This window comes from Erythranthe guttata, chromosome 14 (genome assembly GCF_056151865.1).
Source record: "Erythranthe guttata isolate IM_541 chromosome 14, IM_541, whole genome shotgun sequence".
Lineage (NCBI taxonomy): Eukaryota > Viridiplantae > Streptophyta > Magnoliopsida > Lamiales > Phrymaceae > Erythranthe > Erythranthe guttata.
In genome coordinates, this window is record NC_142546.1 from 16255002 (window position 1) to 16277799 (window position 22798).

The window sequence follows — 22798 nt, forward strand, 5'->3', positions numbered from 1 at the left end:
ACACGGCGGAATGGGCCTCCTAAGCATCTTGGACAATCTGAAAAAAGGAAAAAAAAATGGATGAATAAATCCACGCAAACACACAAAACACACACACGTACACGCACATGCAAACACACAAAACACACACACACACGCAAAACACACACAAACACAGACAAAACACACACATCAAATTGGAAACTACAAATCTATACCCTGTTTAATTTGGGGAAAACCCTTAAAAATCAACTATACATACAAAATATATACAAACACATCAAAATCGTCCATGGGTAAAATCCTTCAACTTCAAAACCCCACTGTAGACACAAATGTATGCACCCCACACACACAAACACGCACACGCAAACACAAAAAAGAAAAAAAAAACACACACACACACACACACAAAACACACACACATCGAATTGGAAACCAAAAATCTATACCCTGTTTAATTTGGGGAAAACCCTTAAAAATCAACTATACATACAAAATATATACTAACACATCAAAATCGTCCTTGGGTAAAACCCTTCAACTGCAAAACCCCATTGTGAACACAAATGTATGCACCCCACACACACAAACACGCATCAACGTGTGTCAATAAAGTTAAAATGTGAAAATAGGGAGAAACAGGGTTGCCTAATACATTTCTTACTTCTCCATACACACACAAACACACATAAATTGTGTGTGATTAAAGCAAAGGATGTAAACGAGAAATTTTGTAAACTCTAGAAAGAAAAATTGAAATATCACCTTTTTTTTCAGAAGCAGGGAAATGAGCTAAGACTAAGAGGGACGTTCTTTTGTAGTTGTTAGGAGGTTGGATAATATTGTTGTTGACCCCTAAACTTTGAAGTAATTATTAAACTGCCCAATCAAGTACATGCATGATTTTGGGAGCAAGAATTTTTTTTCTTATGAAAATCAATTCAAACAATTTTTTATATGTACTTGCGACATTTATATCTTGGTTCTTTTATTTTATAAATGGAAATGTTTTGTCTAATTCCGCATATATTAACAGAAAACTTTCGTATAATTTTTCATAAATAAAAATTTTGTATAAAATTCCGTTTAATTTTTCGCAGTAATCACCATTTTCAGACCTTTGACCTTAACACCGTTTGATTTAAGTCTGAAAATTACTAAAATGTCACCCTTTCAAGTTTAAATAATTATTAAAAAAACAAAAAAAAATTAAAAAAAACAAAAAAAAAAAAAATCAAGACAACGAAAAATCAGAAAACATAGTCCACGACGCTAGCCACAATTTTATTTATTTATTTTATTAATAATTATTTAAACTAGGAGGAGTGGTTTTTTTTTTTTTGATTTTCAAACTTAGATCACACGGTGATAAGGTCAAAGGTCTGAAAACCAACGACGACGGGCACATTGAGACAATTTTTCAAGTACATGGGGCAAATCGATGCAATTGAGAGTAAAATGGGGTAAAGTGATATCAAACCAAAGTACAAGGGGGCAAATCGATGAATTGGGAGTAGAAGGGGTAAAGTGATATCGAACCAAAGTACAAGGGGGCAAATCGATGCAATTGAGAGTACAAGGGGGCAAATCGATGCAATTGAGAGTAAAGGGGGCAAAGTGATATCCAGCCAAAGTACAAGAGGGTGAAGTGGAATTTACCCTTTATTATATAAATGGAAATTTTTTGTCTAATTTGCATCTACTATAAACAGAAAACTTTCGTATAATTTTTCATTAATAAAAATTTTATATCAAATTCCGTTCAATTTTTCGCAATAATCACCATTTTAAGTCCATTGCTTCGCCATCCTCGTCGTTTCTTGTTCCATAAGTGTGAGTATAGATACTATAGTTTTTGTTTTTGAATTCGAATTATTGTTTTGTATTAACATAAATAATGGAGGGCTTATTCAAAATTAGTATCCTTGTGTTTGATCGAATTGCTAAAAACCCACCATTTGTTATTTTATTGGCATAAAAACCCCTGTGTTTAAGTTTTTTTCGCACACCACCTTTTAATTAGGGGTACTAATTGCTAAAAAAGATAAATGATAGGGGTATTTTTCCAATAAAATAATATGTAGTTGTATTTTAGCAATACGATATAACATAGGAGTACTAATTTGAATACCAGCGGGCCAAGCCGAAGGTATCACGAGACAACCCGAGGCAGAAGGAAAAATACGCGGTACTCTATTGCTTAGTCTAGCTTTTATGGAAGCTTTAACAATTTATGGATTGGTTGTAGCATTAGCATTTTTATTTGAGAATCGTTTTGTTTAATCTACGAAATAAGAAAAATACATATTTTTCCTATTTTATTGTCTTCGAATCGTTGTTTGCTTTTCAAATTAGATCAAAATTTCACTCCTACAATTCTTTATTTGTTGAGAAAATAAGCTACGGGAAGGGGTGGTTTGCAGATGAGGAATTAGCACACCGCCTCTCTTTCATCCTTCCCGTTCGTAGTCTAAGGGAAACTCTTTTTATGAGATGTTGCAGCAGTCGAGGAGTAGCTCATACTTTATAACTAGAAAATCAAATATTTTTTTGACTCGATTTCAAAAAATAGAAAAGAATAATATGTATTTCGGCAAGATTACTATTTAGGGGTATGTACGGTGAGGCTATCAAACTTTAGGCTTAATACGGTCGGTCTACCAACCCGTACTTTGTGATATTGAATTTTGCACCCTCAAACACAATATATACACATTCCACCTATTAGTTTCATCAAATGTGATAAAAAGACATACCAAACGAAAAGTTTGGGAAAAAAAATCGTGAAAACATTATTTTGAAAAAAAATAATTTTCAAGTAACTTGAGACGATATTTGTTTTCGTGTTTTTTTACCACTCAACTTGTAAGAAATAGGTTGAATGAGCAGGAAAACAAAATACTGATTTGGTATTTTGCACCATGAAAAAATGGTACCAAGACAAGATTACCCCCTAAACTTAAAGAAAATGATCTGGGGTGCAATGTGAATGAGTTTTTATTTTTCAATGGTACAAAATATCATTAACTAATTTTATCGAGTACAAAAAATACTTTATTTCAAGGATGCAAACTGCAAAGTAGAACTACATCACTGAAATAGGGACGTTGACTTATTTCGGTTAATACACTTTCTAAAAAGAAATTGCCTAACAAATTAATAACTTGCATTGCAATCTATCTTATTTTGCCTAATAAATTAGAGTAGTGCTATTTCCGCCTCCAATGTTGATACAAGCAGACAACCAATGTTGATAGAAGATTTGGTTCAAAGTGGATACTATTAATTTACATGTTTCCCCACGTTCTCGTATCTAATTTTTCGGAATATAGGGTTTCCTCGTTTCACCGTGTCTGCGTTCTCATAAGTTTTTAGTTTTCTTCGGAATATAGGGTTTCTAATTTTTCGGAAGATAGGGTCTCCCTCTTGCCATCTCTATTTTTCGGAATATAGGGTCTCCCTCTTGCCATCTCTCTCTCTCTCTCTCTCTCTCTCTCTCTCTCTCTCTCTCTCTCTCTCTCTCTCTCTCTCTCTCAACCCTCGTCGCGCCGACGTTTTTCACCCTTTTGGTTGCCTTCAATTTCACACATGGACAATATAGGGTAATTGGCATTTTGCACCCTTTAATTCTACATATTTGTCATTTTACACCCTTAAATTAAAAATATGGCATATTGCACCCTCAAATTCAGATTTACTTGGCGGAATGCACCCCAGAACCTAAAAGTAGTAGAATAAAATGACTTTGGGGGAAGGGAATTGAAAGGGTCAAATTGTGAATAAATTCACTACCAACCTTTTTAATTACAGAAAATATTTATATTCTTCCTCGTTCACAAATCTAATTAACAATAATTGACCATTGAATTATGGTAAAATCATTTTTTTCCTACGCAACTTTTAGCAGAAAAGTGTCTTGGGTGCAATGTGCCTAGTAAATCTTATTTGAAGGTGTTATCTGCCATATTTTTAATTTAAGGGTGCCAAGTGTCAAATGAGCATAATTGAAGGGTACAAAATGCCAATTATCCGGACAATATATGCATTTTAATTGGTTGCTACCACGTGACCTCCAGATTAATAGTTAAAATAGGGTTAAATACAGTTTACACCTCTAAATTATACTATTTGTATCACTTATCTCCTAAAGTATTATTTGTAATACTTACACCCCTCAAGCACAATTTAATTTCCATTTTAATTTCTAATACCTTAAAATTTTCTCTTTTATTGAAAATAATAACTAAAATAATAATAATTAAATTATATAACTAATAGTATATATTGAAAAAAATGCAATATTTAAAATTTTAAAATATTATCTTGCATTCAGTACTTATTCAATAAATAAAAACTAATTGTTGTTCGACCAATTAATTGAATATATTCATATCGATATATTTTAAGAAATGAATACATACCTAAAAGTAATCTTAAGTATTTAAATTTATTTTAGTTCATTAATTTCTTAAAATATATTTTCATTCATTATAAACAATATATATTACTTTTTAATTATTTTCCAATAATTTAATTTTAGTTACTTTTATTTTTTTTATGATCCAATAACTTTTAGATTGTTATGTTTGTTATGTTTTAAATTTTAGAATATAAAATAATTGATGTTGAGGGGGTAAGTGTTACAAATGATACTTTAAGGGGCTAAGTGTTACATAGTCTATACTTCAGGGGTGGATAGTGTATTTAACCCATTAAGATATTTTATTTAAATATTTCCATAAATAAGCTTTAGCTAATTGATGAAATTCTACCCCACACTTTTACATTAATTTCAAAAGCCCCCAATTTCCATAATCATCTAAATTCTTAAATCTTAATCATTCTTTCATTTCTGAAAATACACATGTTTCCTAAATTGTGTGTTTTTTTTTACTAAATCTTTTGAATATAATTCCAAAAATTTCATTGTTTTCTTTAAAAAAGTCACACTTAAAATATCAATATTATTGTTAATTTCATTGTTTTGCGTGATTCTTTTTCTCCATTCATTTTTGTAGATCAGAGAAATTTAATAATTGCAAACAAAGCAATTATTTCTATGCTACACCGATGAAGACTACACCGTTTGATTTTTTACTGTTGATCTACACACACCAATGTGAGTGTGTGCATTGTATGTATATGAATGGTAAAGATCTACCTGATGTATTTTACTCGGTGCAGCATAAAATTGACCCTAAACAAACCCATTGTTGTGGGATACACCAAATTTGTTTCAATTTTGGCAATTAATTATTTTTCGATTTAATATTCAAACATGTGCATGCAAATTCACATGAAAACAAACCTCTGTCAAATTTCAATATTTATAAAATTTCACCAACAAAATCCAAACCCCACACCAATAGAATTAACATTGTCATCAAATTTATTGAACATTCAATACAGCAGTAGTATACGAACACTCTTCAATAAGTTTGCACAAATACAGTCGAACTTATATACTACCAAGACTTACGACTTACCTTGGAGACGCAGTGTGAACGCGTACAAGGACAAGAGAACGGCTTTCAACTTCTCCTTGGTTGCATCATCTATCAATTCACCATCGCTGTCAAATTTCGCCGGAGGTTGAAATGCATTTAGGAAAAACTCCGGTTTATTTATGAAATGGAGGTCGATGTAAACTCCGATCTGGCGGAGATGGTAGTGAGAGCGGCCCCCACCAAAACCTCCTCCGGCGCTCACAATTGCCGCCGTTTTATCGGCCCAAAGGTTCGGGGGCCTTGATGCCCAATCAATTGCATTTTTCAGAGGTCCTATAAAAGAAGGGCGAAAAAAAAAGTGAAGTCAAATTTGTATTAAAGTTTGGGTAAATTACAACCATCCCTAAGGTATTGTTAAATTACGAAACAACCCCTCTTGTTTGGGTAATTACAACCTGCCATCAACTATAAATCTTCTTACACGTCCGCTTTTGCGGTGTCAAATATAGTGGAATCTTCTAGATTATATGGAATTTTCTCAATTTTGTACCCGTTTTATCACATCTGAGCTCCACATTTTGAAGCAAGATGATCATAAGATGTGTTTTTTGGCTTGTACATATATCAGATTGTGGTGCATCAGAAACTGCATTTTTGCACAAAATGAGTAAAAACTACGAAAAATTCCATAGAATCTAGAAGATTATGTTGAATTTTGACACCATAAGGGTGAACGTGTAAGAAGATACATAGTTGGGGATAGTTGTAATTATCCAAACATGAGGGGTTTTTTTGTAATTTAATCATACTTCAGGGAGGTGGTTGTATTTTATCCTTAAAAGTTTCGAACGGATGCTTTTCTAATAAAATCAAATCCACATTAACAGAACTAATACATAAGCATAGATCTGCTTATGCAACTACCGAAAATTGGCATCATTTACGTAATAGTTTCGTCATAAAATATTTTGAGCTTGTTACAGAACTCGTCCGACAAGATTTCTCAAAGAAATATAATTTGTCTTTCTATTCGGGTTCAATTCTTTTCTTGAATGAACCTCTGCCGGAAAAAAAATATAGTATTTGAAAAGCAATATTACGATACAGGGTCCGGCAACTGTACACATATAACGATGATTGCTTGTTTTTATCTATCTTCAACTAATTACATCAAACTATCCAGAAAACGAAAGATGTAAGGCTTGACCGGATTCTTTCAGATCATATATACTGGAGCAAACTAATCATGTCTTCCGGAAACTTCTAGATACTCGTAAGCAAATTACCCTCGATAATTTCGGTAATCATTATGCATACAGCTGCAGTGGCTACTTTAGAGTTGTTTAAAACGAAAAGAAAAAGGCGCTTCCACTAAGTTTTGTTTTATTGTCATCAACTTTATAGGAGATTTTAATTAATAGTGGGGAAGAGTAGCAGCAGATCACTACCAAATTACCGGTCGTCGGTCTGTTTTCTTTCTTTCTTTCTTTCTTTCTTTCTTTTTGTTAACCACTTTTCGGGATCACTCTACATAACCGTTGGAACAAAAGTGTAAATTACGGCCACTCACTGAGGTAGAATCAAATTACGAAAAAAACTCAGTAATTACAACCACCCCTTCAACTATGAATTTTCTTACGTGTTCATTCTTATTGAATGTTCTCTAGTTTGTACTCGTTTTGTGCATTAAAAATGCAGTTTCGCACCACAATCTGATATTTACAAGCCAAACACATCTTATAATCATCTTGTTTCAAATTGTTTCAAAATGTGGAGCTCGAATTGGGTAAAACGGGTATAAACTGGAGAATATTCCACATAATCTAAAAAATTTCACTAAATTTGACTCTGCAACGATGGACATGTAAAAAGATTCATAGTAGAGGGGTGATTGTAATTAACCAAACATGAGAGTTTTTTTTCGTGATTTACCGAACTAAAATGCAATCTCCCAAATCGAATAGGTTCGTCTAAATCCTTCCCAACCAACACAACGAAACATTAACCATAGTAAAAGTAAATACGATAAAGTTCTATTAGAAGAAATTCAGTAGCAACTCACAGAGCATAACATTGAATACATAATTTCAAGTCGAAAAAATAAAAATAAAATTTTCGATGAGATAAATTAAAGGTTATGATTTCGTACCGGTGATGGAGTAGTTATACTCGGGTGAAGCGAATAGTATGCTATCAGCAGCAAGAATCTTCTGCCTAAAAGCCTCCACAACGAGCGGGTACGTCCCGTTTACCTCAAGATCCGTGTTCAGAAACGGTAATGGTGATATGTCCACATACTCCATCTCCAATCCGTTAATCGATTTCGATAATTCAATAGCTAAAACAAGAAGAAAGAAAAAAAATTCACCTCAGAAATATCCACATACTGAATTACAATTTCATCAACAAATTAATTCAAATTACATAACAAAAAATGTAAAATATAATTTTTTTTTCTTAGCGAACCATGATCAAAGCTGAAAACTTCAATTGTGTTTGATTCGGAATTGGGTACAACCAAACAACGTGCAATGTACAACAACAAAGAGAGAGAGAGAGAGAGAGAGAGAGAGAGAGAGAGAGAGAGAGAGAGAGAGAGAGATTACCGGCGCGGAGGAGGCCGCCGTTGTAGGAGCCTTTGCGAAGGGAACCGCAGAGGGCGGCGACTTTGATCACCGGAGTAGGTGCAATTGCCGCCATGGATGCTATTCTCTTCTCTCTGGAGCAATAAGTCAAACAGGTAGTGGGCAAAAAAGAAAAAAATATAGTAATAAAGGCATTTTCACCGGTTTTTGTCCCTTTTTACGTGGGAAGCAAAAAGGCATGTTGCGATAATTAAAGAATCAATTATTAATTAATTAATTAAATCTACGGGAAACATTGATTAGTGGGTTTTAATTTTGATTTTCATCAAATGGGGCCCAAAAATTATGGTGAAAAATATCCTATCGAATCGTTTTCATTTATCGTATTGTAAGATAATATATTTGACTAACTAATAAAAACATTGCAAAATATTTATCATATAATAACAATACTATAAATGTATAAAACTGAATATTTCAAAGTAAAATATTCATTCAAAATAGATCTGGATTTAAATTTCAACATTAAATTATTAACTAAGACAAAAGTCATAGTTTATAATAATGAAATTGTCGGCTTTTATTACCTTTGCTAATATAAATTAGGGGTGTAACGAGTCGTGCTTGGCTGTTTTGGCGAGCTCTAACTCGAGTTCGAAATCATTCTGACGAATTCGAGCTCTTCGAGTATTTTTTTTTGAGCTCGAGCCTGAGTCATAATTTATCCATAACATTTCAATTTAAAAGATTCTTATATCACCTTTCTTTATAATGAACATGCATAGCATGCTACTCCCTCCGTCCCATTTTATGTCATTTTTTTATTATCAATATATTAAAAAAATCAATAAATATGCATAGATTACAGCAAAATACATAGGAAATCACTAAAATATCTTATGATTAATTAATTTTCATTGAATTAATTAAGAGTGGTAAATGATAATACTGAAAATAGTATAGTTAATCTTTTATTCAAATTGTAAAGTGACAAGTAATTTATGACAAAAATATACGTGACAAACTCGACTTTAAAAACACATTGACAAGGTTAACTTAAGTAATTTAATTGTGCTCCATACACCATAATATCTTATTCCACCAACTAGGTCATTCCTCCTGTGGCTCTTATATCAATCACATTTTGGATTGTCTATACACCAAAATTATATATATATATATATATATATATATATATATATATATATATATATATATATATATATATATATATGCCTTACATTAGATGAATTTGAATAAAATTAGATTGGATTAAATATGATTTTTCATTATATTCCTAGTGTAGCACTAATCATATTCTAACTTGTAGTATTATATGGGCAAAATAGTCCTTTCCTTTTTTATGCATTGCAAATAATTACAATCCCATTATATTCAAATCCCTTCCTTGGAGAAGTGGATCGGCCCCTCTCTTTTTTTCGATTAATTCCTAAACTTCAAATTCCTTTTGGCAAATACTTGTATTATATATATATATATTTCTTATAAAAAGTAAAACCCTCGATGCATTCTTCTTCCAATCAAACAATACAAAGAAAGATTGACAAAAATCACGCGCGCGCGTTGTTTAATTATTGATTGTGTTCATATTAATTACTATGCAGTAATTAACCACACTTTTCTCATTCGTCTTAACTTTCTGATCTTAGGTTTATTTTCTGCTCTTCGTCTCAATTTCGGAATCCAAGGTTTGATTCTCATCATACGTTTCTGTTGTTATATATATATATATATATATATATATATATATATATATATATATATATATATTTCATGAGGATTCTTTACAATGTATCTTTCTTGATGATGATTAATTTAAATTGAGTGACGAAGCCAGCATAGAGCCTATTATTTTATGTAAAATATTTTATTGTTTTTCGAATAGTGGGCGTCTAAAGAACTTTTAGTATATATTTGGTTCCGTTGAATACAAAATTCTGTCTCAGCCACTGATCAAACGAATCGTTGGATTGACTTTTAGCTAATATATATGCAATTATTAATATATGATTAGTTTCTAGTTTTTCGTTTAGATCAAGTTGATTTAATGGGGGTTTTCGTTGGTTAATAATTTATTACAGTTCGCATCGTGTTAGTGAATCGTAACTTAGTTTGTCGAAATTCGGGTTTCTACATTATATATCCATTGTGATTTTTGTATTCTAGTGAAACAAAGACTAATCACTTCGTTTTAATCCGTTTTTCGTTTTTTTGAAGGAAAAAAAAAATATGAGACGAGCAATATCGTTTTTCGCGGCACTATTGCTCTTTGTGGTGTTCGGTAACTTCATCTCAATGAATGTACAACAACACAACCATCACAAACGAAATCTAATCGTCGCTCATAGAAGACGGACTTATTTACATAAACGCCACAGCCAATTTCTTATCGATCCAGTGATCAAAATGCCCGAGAATGCGAAACGAGCAACGAAGAAAGAACGGTCGCTCTTTCATATTGCAGTTACAGCCACGGATTACGCTTATAGCCAATGGCAGTGCCGAATAATGTACTATTTTTATAAGAAGAAAAAAGATTTGCCGGAATCGGATATGGGAAAATTCACTAGGATACTTCATTCCGGAAATCCCGATAATTTAATGGACGAGATTCCTACTTTCGTCGTTGATCCTCTGCCCGAAGGTGTCGATCAGGTTCGAAATTTCTTCCTTCGTTTATTTTTTCCTACATTTCTTTATGTTGCGTTTGGATGGAATTATTTGGAAAAAAAAAAAATTCAAATTTACGATAACAAATCCTATGATCTTGTTTCGATTGTTTCATTCAACAATAGAAGTTGTCACATTCAATCAAAAATTTGTCACTAATGAGAATTAGTGGTTATATTATGTTTTCAAATGACTCGAGCGAGTCATTTGAAATCATTATTCGCCAAATTATTACGGGAACTCGTGTTAAGCTAAATGTTTGTTTTAAATAAGTTAAAACAATTTTCTTTTATTCGTTGATTAATGTAATTTGCGAAGATATAAACAGGGCTACGTCGTTCTTAATCGACCGTGGGCTTTCGTGCAATGGCTTGAAAAGGCGAAAATCGAAGAAGAGTAATTAAGCTCGCTTCATATGTTAACACGGTTTTTTCGTATTAGCAATACCCGAATTTTTTTTTTTATTTTTAATATTTAGTTTTTTTTTTTAATTTACCAGATACATATTGATGGCAGAGCCTGATCACATATTCATACATCCACTACCGAATTTAGCATTTGAAGGATATCCGGCTGCTTTTCCGTTTTTCTACATAAAGCCCGTAAAATACGAGAAGATCATACGCAAGTATTTCTCGAAGGAGATGGGCCCCATTGTCAATGTTGACCCGATCGGAAATTCTCCGGTTATAATTAAAAAGGTGCATCTATTTAATTTTGTTTCTGCTTTGTTTTAATATAAATGATGTATATATATTAATTTTATTTACTTTGAATTTGATATTCAGGATGTGCTGCAAAAAATTGCGCCTACGTGGATGAATGTCTCGTTGGCAATGAAAAAAGACCCTGAGACCGATAAGAAGTTCGGTTGGGTGCTAGAAATGTGAGCGAATATCTCATATTTCATATTTACGTTCGTTTATTTATCGATCTCTAATATTTTTTTATTTATTTTTTGGTCGTAGGTATGGATACGCTGTGGCCTCGGCTCTTCACGGTGTTCAGCATATTCTCCGGAAAGATTTTATGTTGCAGGTTTTTTTTGTTTCTCAATTTGATAACTAAGTCACACTTTTATTTTTTTATTTTATTTTTTTTGTATATAAAAATCGAAGCGAATTAAATTGAATTTTGCCATGATTTCAGCCCCCGTGGGACTTCGAACCCGGAAAATATATTCTTCATTATACTTACGAGTGTAACTACAACTCAAAGGTAAGTTGATCAAGAATTAGAAAACTTGAGTTTCTTGATATATTGATTTTTTTTTTTTTAATCTTGATATATCGTTCGCCATTAGGGTAAGCTAATGTACGATGGAAGCGGAGAGTGGCGTTTCGATAAGAGATTGTATCTCGATAACCCCCCACCGCGAAATTTGTCCTTACCCCCTCAAGGAGCTCCTCAAGATGTGGTACATTCGCAATTTTTATTGTATTTTATTTTCTTAACTACGTTTTTTCGAATTTTTCTCGTTGTAAATTTGTGGCATGTTCTAAAAAAAAAGTTTATCCCGTTTTTTACGAACATCGGATAGATCAGTGATCGATATTGTAATTTCTTTAATTGCGTCTCGGTTTCTAGTAACTCTTGTGGCTACTCAAACTAGATTTTTTTTTTCCGTTTTTCAGGTGAATCTAATAAAGTTGATCAACGAGGCTACCGCGAATATTCCGAACTGGGACACATTAGGCGAAGTTGCTAATCTTACAACGAACGTTTCGTGATGACGATATGGATTCTTGAAAAGGGCTTATAAAATATATATTATAGGAAGAAAAGAAGAAAGAAATTTTGCTTTTCAAGAGTTTGTATGTAGACTAATTTGAGAGGTAAAATGTGCAGTTTTTTTTGCTGTAAGTTCACCTATTCTTTCTATCACAGAAGAATTATAATTTATTTTGTTTAAATTATCTAGGACCCCCTGCTAGATAATGAAATTGTAGACTCGCCCTCTTCTAGTCAAAAAATTGTCAATACAACCCATGTTAGATGTTTTTGTTTACTCCATTGGTCCCTCTGTCCAATTTTTGGACGGAAATTGATGAAGTCGTTAAGAAAAATAAGTGAACTTCCAATTTTACCCTTTTCAGCGAAGTTGACTACTCTGACAATTTTTTATGAATATAAATACCCCTACAGTTAATTTATCGTAGAGGGGTATCAAAGTAATTAAATAAATATATAAGGGGTGTCAAATTTATACCCATCGATTTCAATTTCAGGGTTATTAATCAAACATTTGAACCATGTCCTAACTAAAATTTTGTAGTGCACCAAAATGTCATATATTTCATTGTGTACTTCCATATGTAGTCGGAACAACAAAATTCTTTGAAAACGAGCTCAGTATGAAAAATAAAGAACATATGAAACACAAAATGGACCATGTTAAATAAATCGATTGAAAGCTGCAGTGACAGAAAAACGACGAAATTATCTAACTCACACACAAGAAATAACCGAAGTTAACTTTAACTCAGAAGAATCGATTAGATTCTTCAAGCCCAGAGAGAAATTGCAATGAATTGCCGACGGTGGAATAGAAGAAGAGAAAGGAGAAGAAAAAACGCTAATAAGATAATTTGATTTTTTTAAGCCTGAAAGATAATTTTGTAAAAGTGATGGTAAAAAAGATTTTTTTGCATGCTCCCTTATGCCACTAAGCGGAGACATGTAACATGAAGTATGGGTATTTTTTTTACTATGAGAGGGTGAATCTGCAATTTTAACTATCTAACAGGGGGTTCAAGTAAAATTAACTCTTCCGAATTGTTCTAATAAGATGCTAAAATTGATACCATTAAAAATCGATTGAATCGTTAAAAAAAAAAAAAAGTTGAAAAATGATATTTTTCATACAATACCAATTTTTTTATCCAAGAATCAAACTGAAAAGGGTAAATTGCAACCACCTCCTGAGGCATGGTAAAATTACGAAAACCCCCTCCTGTTTGGGTAATTACAATCACCCACAACTATAAATATTCTTACACGTCCACCCTCGCAGTTTCAAATTTAGTGGAATACTCTGAATTTTGGACCCGTTTTATCTCATTCGAGCTCCACATTTTGAAGTTAGATGATCATAAAATGTGTTTTTTGGCTTGTATATATCAGATTGTGGTGCATCAGAAACTGTATTTTTGCACAAAACGAGTACCAACTAGAGAACATTCGACGGAATCTAGATAATTATGCTGAATTCGACACCATAAAAGTGGAGATGTAAGAAGATTCATAGTTGATGGGAGTATATATAATTAACCAAACATGATGGGTTTTTTTTTATAATTTGACTACGTTTCAGGGGTGATTGCAATTTACCCAATTGAAAAACTACAAAATAATAAACCAAAGTGTTGAATCGGATCTTAAATTATATACATATATAAAAAAAGAATTTGAGAAATAGATAGATGTACGAAAACATTATATTAAATGATATTTGGAGTGACGTTCTTTGTAGTGTCACACTCGTTAATTAGATAAAAATAGTCACATGCAATTATTTCTGTAGTGCCACATTGTGTTTCGTACTATTTGCCAAAACTCTACCACAAAGTCAGATCTGATCTTGACCCCTCTCTTTCTCTCTCTCCTCTTTCTCTCTCTAGATATTTTTATATATATTTCTAAAATAATTAATTTAAAAAAAAAATACCATATTCTTTTATTTTAATTATTTTTTTAATGTGGTACAACATTTCGATGTGGGATGGAATAAAATTCAATAACATGCTTATCAGGGAAAGGTGCTGTAAAGTGGATTTACTTTTTCTCTTTCTCTCACTTCATACTCTAAAATCTGCTCCCCATTAAGAACTGAATTTCTTTTTAATAAACATAATTAAACAAATGATATCATCCCTACGTAATATTGACATAGAATTATTAATTTCTATAGTGTTTTTCAAATTATTTGTAACATGATTTGAATTATTATTAAAAAAAAAAAAAAAAAAAAAGAGTTTCATTAGTGATGAAAGTAATAATTAATCTTGGGAGGAAATGCTGATTTGCAATCAAATATGTAAGTTTAGTTAATTATTTTGAATGTAGTTAAATAGTTTAACGATGTTAAGGTGGTTTTTGTAAGAGTTTTTTCAAAATAGATTATTATGAGCTTTTTAATTGGCTTGTTATTTATTTTTTAGTACATTTGTTTTCATCTTTCTTGTTTTAAAAAATAAACAATTATTTCACTTTTACACACAATCAATAACTCTTATTTCGCAAAACAATTTGAAATAAGGGTGTGAATAAGCCGAGCTCACCATTTGTTTCGTGCTCGAGCTTGAAATGATTTCATATGATGAAGCTCAAGTCGAGCCGAGCCTCTCGAGCTCAGCTCATCTTATATTTTGTTTATATATATATAAAGCTCGTGAGTTTGCTCGTGTGCTTATGAACAACTAAAAATGGGATCGAGCTCGTCGGAATGCTCGAGCTTTTGTCGAGCCAGCTCGGCCCCTAATTTGAAACATCACCCAAACAAGGTAATGGGTTTTTTACTTTTTTTTTTCTTTTTTCTTTGTGTTAATTCCTCTTCACAATATTCTTTCTTTATTGTTGCACAAAGTTCAATCCCATGCTAATTTATCAAAAAAAACAAAAAACAAAAAAAAAAAAAAGAAAAAGAAAAAGAAAATTGTATCCATGCCACAAATTTCAGTTTTGCACAATATGAAATGGTTTTCAGACCCATGTGAAGATATTCATATATACATATTTCCAAGAGTTAATTACTACATTCATTTTATTTGTTGCCCTTCATTTTATATCACATGAACTATATGCTAAATTTAATATATGAGAACTATTTTCGGTTATAATTAACAAAGGTCACAGAAGTACCGAACACAATTATACATCTATATTATATTCATAATTAATTAGCTTCTTCTTTTTTCACATTACATATTATATTGATGTTTTATTTATTTTTTTATTTAAATATATTTTTACCCTTTACAATATTACTGCATTAATTGATATAATTTCACCTACATTTTTTGGTCATCATAAATCATATTTTCCCCTTATTTAGGAAATTTAATTGGTTGGTATTTTTTCATTTGACATATATATGTACTCTAATTTTTTTTTTATATGTACTCTAATTATTATTCCCGGTTGTCAATTTTGAAGATGTTGTCGTTAGAACGAACTAGTATCTCATTCATCCGATGCACGGATGTCAAATTCCAGAATAAAAAGCCATTTAACAAAACACAATCCAAAAAAAATTAAATATATATATCATAATATAATTAAGATATTGGAAAAAAGAAATATCCGACCAAATTCACCCAGTAATTGTCTAAAATAAATAATTAGCACAATACGTTCGACAACACCAACATGCTACTTAAATGACCTTGTTTTTTTTTTTTAATTATTTATTTTGTCGACAATCTAAATAATTAATTAGTTCCCCATATTCCAAATCTAAATTCTTTTGTTTCAAAATTGATGTGCAATAAAATATTGCAAATGAGGGGGAACAATTAGCATTATATATATTAAGTTTTCTCTCACTCAATTATTTATATAATAATAATATTAATGGAGAAAAGACTACATACCACTGAAATAATTGCTATCATATCATATACCACAAAAGCAAATGGAATACAGTCTGTTATCAAATAACTCCATACAACATTATTCAAGTGTGTACGATCCGAAATTCTATGCTACACCTGGTTATTAATCTCGAGTAATTGTTAATCGTAGATCTACACATAATTAGATTCTTTTATTTAGCCTCGTTTGGCCCACACAACAATATTGAATTTTCGCAAAGTGAAAAATGTGAATAATATCGTCTGATATGTTATATTTGTTATTTTTCGAGTAGTGTAGTGTTGTCGGCCTCTTCAGTCTTACATATATTTATTAATTTAAAAAAAAAAAATACAACAATTATATTAATATATACACACAATTACACACATTGACACACACTTGCAACTATAAATATATAACAACACACTCATACAAAATATCCCACCACATAATAATTACACAATGGCTACAATTCTCTTCTCACTCTCCACCATCTTCTTCTTCTTCACACTAACCCAAGGGTTACACAACCCTAACCCTAACCCTAACCCTAACCCTAACCCTAACCAGGGCTCGAACCTCCAGCTCATCCATGCCAACAGCCCCATCTCCCCCTTCCGCCGTAACGCGCCGCCGCTATCGTGGGAGGATTCCGTCCTCCAAATGCAGTCCGCCGACCAGGCCCGCCTCCAGTTCCTGTCCAGCCTCGTCGTCGGCGCCGCCGCACGGACAATAGTGCCGATTGCCTCCGGCAGGGCGGTGACGCAGAACCCGACGTACATTGTCAGGGCCAAGATCGGCACGCCGGCGCAGACGCTGCTCATGGCCGTCGACACCAGCAACGACGCCGCCTGGGTCCCATGCGCCGGCTGCGTCGGCTGCTCCTCCGCCGCCGCCTTCAACCCCTCCAAGTCCGCCACCTTCAAGCCCGTCGCCTGCGGCGCGTCGCAGTGCAGCCAGGTATATATTTATATACGCGTTATACGTACAGTGTGTGTATTTGTGTGTGTGTGTGTGCGCTTTTTCACATGCTACTGCTGTGTGTGTGTGTGTTTCATTGTCTCTTTATCCTCTGCTTCTTGTGTTTGTCCATTTCTGGAGCTCCATTAATATATATATATATATATATAGACCCGTGAAGAGAACAATATTGACGGTGGTTATTAGCTTTTGGTTTCACGAGTACAACAGTACTTGAAAGGGAATAATATGAATTATTCAGCAATATATATATATATATATATATATATATATATATATATATATATATATATATATATATATATATATATATATATATATATATATATACACTTTTTAGTACATTATGTCATAATTCATTATGTAATTATGTATATTATTTTAATAAATGTAGATCTTAAAAATAAAAAATACAAAACCACTAATATTTATAATTTTTATTAGATACAAAATTAAAAAAAAAATAATAATAATTACATTATTGAAAATGAAAATATAACGTTTTAGAATCAGTGGCGGGGCCATGATTTTTCGGAATTGTGATTCGATTTTTCATGAAATTAAGGGCGAGACATATCGGCCTTTCGAGTTTTCTAAGAGTGTTTAAAATGTATATGAAAAAAGTAAACATAAATCATATATAAGATAAATAAAAGATTATACTTGACTCCAAGTAGAAATTGGAACGGAATTTCTGATTTCCGCCGCCTTCGATCTCAATTTTCTGATTTTAGACAGTATTTTTCACTACGAATGCCAAAAGTTCCGATTCTAATTTTTCCATTTTTTTATGGGAACTGAAATATAAATATGAGATTTCGATTTTCAAAAATAATTCAAAAATTCTGAATTTTTTTTCCCAAAATTACACTTACAATATTAATATTTTTTACGCATTTAATTATAATTAATTTGACTAAAAACTTTTGAAGTTCTGAATCCCGCCCGTTCAGATTCGAAAATTTCCGATTTTGGAAAGAGTTTTTTCGTCCGAATTTTTTTCGTAACGGAATTGGAATAATTAGTTTTGAACTTTCAAAAAAAAAAAATTCCTCCGAAAATTCTAACACTCGACAATGAATTTGAAATAAAAGGTACCGAATCCAAGCTGCGGAGGCACCACATGTGGCTTCAACTTAACATACGGCGGCTCAGCCATCTCCGCCACCCTGGTCCAGGACAACATCACCTTAGCCACCGACTCGATCGCCGCGTACACCTTCGGCTGCATCCAAAAAGCGACCGGTTCATCTATTCCGGCACAAGGGTTATTGGGCTTGGGCCGAGGCCCATCGTCTCTATTGTCACAAACATCAACCCTCTACCAATCCATATTCTCTTATTGCCTGCCGGGTTATAAATCGCTCAACTTTACCGGGTCGTTGAGACTGGGACCCGTTTCCCAGCCCAAGAAGATCCGAACCACCCAGTTGTTGAAAAACCCGAGACGATCGTCTTTCTACTATGTCAATCTTGTGGGTATTCGGGTCGGCCGAAGAGTTGTCACTATCCCTCCTAGCGCTTTTGCTTTTGATCCCGCTTCTGGAGCTGGAACCGTTTTCGATTCAGGTACATTTAAGCCTTTATAAATTAATACAGTCGGGATCAACTAAATTGAATTAATTTAATGATATACTCTCTCCGTTCTTAAATAAGTGTCTCTTTTCACTTTTCATAAGGATTAAGAAATTCAATAAATGTAGCTTGATTTTAGGAAAATCACATAAAAATGACTAAAACAACCTTTATCATTTAATATTTACAAGAGAAAATTAATATTTAGAGATGCATTAATAAGGTTAAAACAGTAAAAATGCATTTAATGCAATATCGAAAATCTAAAGTGACAGATAATATGAAATAATTTCTTTTTAAAAAGAGACACTTATTGTGGAACATAGGGAGTAATTTTTAACACGTCCTCAAATTGGGACCGAGAAAATGTATTAATTAAACGAGGTTATTAATTTATCGAGGTTTTGTTGTATGTCTTTTTTCCACAATTTTATTAAATGCCCCCGACATTCTATTTATTTACACCGCACCCCTCACTTTGATTGAAAAGCATTGTAGATTTCACCTTGGTGCAAGCATTGTAGATACTACTATTAAATGATACATTTCACTAAGAATAAATAAATAAATAATATACGGCTAATTATAAACAGGCACGGTGTTCAGCGTCCTCGTGAAGTCAGCCTACACCGCCATGAGAGACGAGGTCCGGCGCCAGATGGGGACCGCCGTCGTGTCGACGCTCGGAGGCTTCGACACGTGCTACACGGTCCCGATCACCGTTCCAACCATAACATTCATGTTCACGGGGTTGAACATGAGCATCCCTCAGGACAACTTCCTCATCCGAAGCAGCGCCGGGACCACCTCCTGCCTGGCGATGGCGGCGGCCCCCGACGCCGGAGTCAACTCCGTCCTCAACGTCATCGCCAGTTTCCAGCAGCAGAACCACCGCGTTCTCATCGACCTCCCCAACTCCAAGCTCGGCGTGGCGCGTGAGGCGTGCAGCTAGATGTGTTTGCAGTTAGCTTGGCTGATTGATTTAATTTATTTGCTTTTCTTTTTTTTCTTTTTCAAGTCTTCGGTTAATTTTGGGTTATGAATTTGACGGTGAATTCGTGATAGTATTAATTTATCGAGGTTCTACTGTATTATGATTATTATGATTATGAGATATGTTGATTTATTCTGTAGTATTGTACTTTCATCGATTTTAAAATATTCAATTTGAGTACTCTATATAATGTAGTTTTATGCAAAAAAAAAAATCTAGAAATAATATTTCCTCCATTTCGAAATAAATGTTGTTTCAGGTTGTTGGGACATATTAAGAAATTTAATAAATATGCATCGATTTTGGAAAAATATATATATATATATATATATATATATATATATATATATATATAGTGTGACTAAAATACCTTCGAATGGATGGTGAAGATCAAAGTAGAGAGAACCAACGGTGACAATTGAAGGATATAAAGAGTTATCGGGATTTGACCGGTTACTTGGGCTTTTATGTTTTTGGGCTTTGAGTATTGGGCCGCCTCAAAGAAGAGTAGGTTAATGGGCCGGATTCAATAATAGGCTCAAAAATCCAACAAAAATTAATTCAATTTTAATTTTACAATGATATAGAATGAATATCACAAATTGTAAAACATAATAGTTGTAATTTTTTTTTTCTTTTTGTGGAGTTTTAAATGCAATTTAACTCAATTGATCGCTAATATATTACGTTTAATGCAATTGGTTTCACTCAAGATTTTTTCTCGAACACGCTTCCTCGATCATCGGAAGAGCTCAGAACACCTACAACACCGCGGGCTGAGTTCAATGAAAACGTACACTCTGACACTCAAGTTAGATGACCGGACAACAAAGTTATCTTTTGGTGGAGAAACAAAGATCTATGTATAGAGAGAGAATACTTTGAAGTCTTTCAATAGAGATAGAAATTTTAAAATTATTTATATTAAATAATAATACATGTAGTAATTAGAGTAAATTGTAAGAAGAACCCCTGTGTAATCTCTAAATAGCAAAAACCCCTGTGTAATAAATAAGAAATTTAGTCAAAGATAGAAACTCCTGGTTGACTTTCGTGTGGTTCACTCACAGGATACACGACTAGGAGTTGGTTTTTAGATGAGAAATGACAAAACTGACCCTCAAAATGTATTTATATGGATATATATGTTCTTTTTAATTTGATTGTTTAGAAATTAATTTTTTTTTTAAATAGTAAATAATTAAATTGAAAAGTTATTAAAAATTTGGTAATCAAATAAGTATAGGATATTTTAAATACAAAATAAAGAAATACATAATAATGGAATTTAAGTTTTCTTTTAATATAGGGATAATTTAAAATATATACATAAATTATCTAATAATAAAAATAGAATAATAAATTATCTAATTAAGATATTAATAAATAAAATAAAATAATTAAAATGTTTAAAAAATATAAGAATTTATTAATTGTAAAACCCCGGGTATTTGTGTCATTTTATATATCAAGTCAAGACTCATATGAATAATGGGGTGAGTGTGCTATATAAATAATTTCATAGGGGTTTTTCCTAGTTTATTTATCACATAGGGGTTTTTGCTATTTAGAGATTATACAGGGGTATTCTTTGAAGTTTACTCATAGTAATTAATATGACTTTCCTCATAAGATATATATATATATATATATATATATATATATATATATATATATATATATATATATATATATATATATATATATATATATATATATATATTTGAAATTATAAATACCAAATATTATTTATCTGCAATTCATTACAACATAGTATTTCAACAAAATCTGTTTGAAAGTAAAAATTGCACTATGTTGAACTATCCTAGAAATTTCCTTATGTGTAATTAGTAAAAACTAGACTGCATATATAAATGGAACACTAGAGTAAAATTAATTAAGAAATATTAATTAATTATATTAATCAATTAGAGAAGGAGGAAGAAATAACAATGTTAGCAGCAGCGGCCGCATTAGTAGTAGTTGGAGAGAAAGCCAAAGCCATTAGAAGAGCCATTATCCCCACCGGAAACAGCATCAGCATCATCGGAGGCGGCGGCAGCGGCGGCAGCATTAGCGGCAGAAGCAGCAGCGACGCCGTGAACACCGCCAGAACCACCACTACCCACCACCTCGTCGTCGTTGTTGTTGTTGTTACCATTGTCAAGTTCCCTCTTTCCACTCCTCCTCTCCATTTCGCCGCCCCGCCTTTATTTATCATCTCTCTCTCTCTCTCTCTCTCTCTCTCTCTCTCTAAACTCTCTCTCTCTTCTTTTACGTTGAGAATATATATCTTGTTTGGTTTTTTAGTCACGTTGTGAAAGAATATATGAGGAAGTAAATTGACTTGTTTTATGGCATGTGTACATATATATATATATATATAGTAGAAGAATGAATTTCGGGTTTTTAATTATTATTATATATTTATATATTTATATTTTAAGAGAAAAAATAAACACAAGATAAGAGAGAGAGAGAGAGAGAGAGAGAGAGAGAGAGAGAGAGAGAGAGAGAGAGAGAGAGAGAGAGAGAGAGAGTTGGGGAGTGTGATAATGAAATGAAATTGATTATTGTCGGGAAATCTTTAAATTGAAATATGATAATAATAATTCACAATCTGACAGAATCAGGATTTGCCTAATCCCAATGATTATATTGTATGCCAAGCTTATGTTATACACCTAAAACTCTAAGAAAAAATTAATTTGTTTTTCTTTTATATTGACAATTGACTACATTTATTCTATTGTCAAAATCAAAAATCGGAATTCTTGATTTCGGAATAAGAATTAGGGAAAATTAGTGAAAAGTTGTCCGTTTTGAAATTGCATTGAGATCGGTCTATTTTTTGAAAATAATTAGTGAAAATTCCCTCCTTATGTATTTTTGCAAAATTATAGATTAAAGTGGACGTAAATCAACTACGTTGTTTGTGTAGTTGATTTATTCTTCGACTATAGTTAACT

General features: G+C 32.5%; 3 protein-coding genes across 3 annotated transcripts; 2 read left to right on the forward strand and 1 right to left on the reverse strand.

Moving 5' to 3' along the window:
- Nucleotides 1-5291: 5291 nt before the first annotated feature.
- LOC105951779 (NADPH:quinone oxidoreductase) lies at nucleotides 5292-8293 on the reverse strand. Its single transcript, XM_012975230.2, has 3 exons — nucleotides 8036-8293; nucleotides 7579-7767; nucleotides 5292-5762 (listed from the first exon to the last, which is right to left on the reverse strand). The coding sequence occupies exons 1-3, from the start codon at nucleotides 8127-8129 to the stop codon at nucleotides 5458-5460; spliced, it is 588 nt and encodes a 195-aa protein (XP_012830684.2). The 5' UTR covers nucleotides 8130-8293; the 3' UTR covers nucleotides 5292-5457.
- Nucleotides 8294-9540: 1247 nt separating this feature from the next.
- On the forward strand, nucleotides 9541-12690 carry LOC105951712 (hydroxyproline O-arabinosyltransferase NOD3). Its single transcript, XM_012975163.2, has 9 exons — nucleotides 9541-9723; nucleotides 10253-10690; nucleotides 11034-11101; nucleotides 11205-11406; nucleotides 11494-11591; nucleotides 11674-11743; nucleotides 11855-11923; nucleotides 12009-12122; nucleotides 12340-12690. The coding sequence occupies exons 2-9, from the start codon at nucleotides 10265-10267 to the stop codon at nucleotides 12433-12435; spliced, it is 1143 nt and encodes a 380-aa protein (XP_012830617.2). The 5' UTR covers nucleotides 9541-9723; nucleotides 10253-10264; the 3' UTR covers nucleotides 12436-12690.
- Nucleotides 12691-16631: 3941 nt separating this feature from the next.
- On the forward strand, nucleotides 16632-20014 carry LOC105951778 (aspartyl protease AED3). The gene is made up of 3 exons (XM_088813137.1): nucleotides 16632-17239; nucleotides 18355-18829; nucleotides 19429-20014. The coding sequence occupies exons 1-3, from the start codon at nucleotides 16742-16744 to the stop codon at nucleotides 19785-19787; spliced, it is 1332 nt and encodes a 443-aa protein (XP_088669263.1). The 5' UTR covers nucleotides 16632-16741; the 3' UTR covers nucleotides 19788-20014.
- Nucleotides 20015-22798: the final 2784 nt, after the last annotated feature.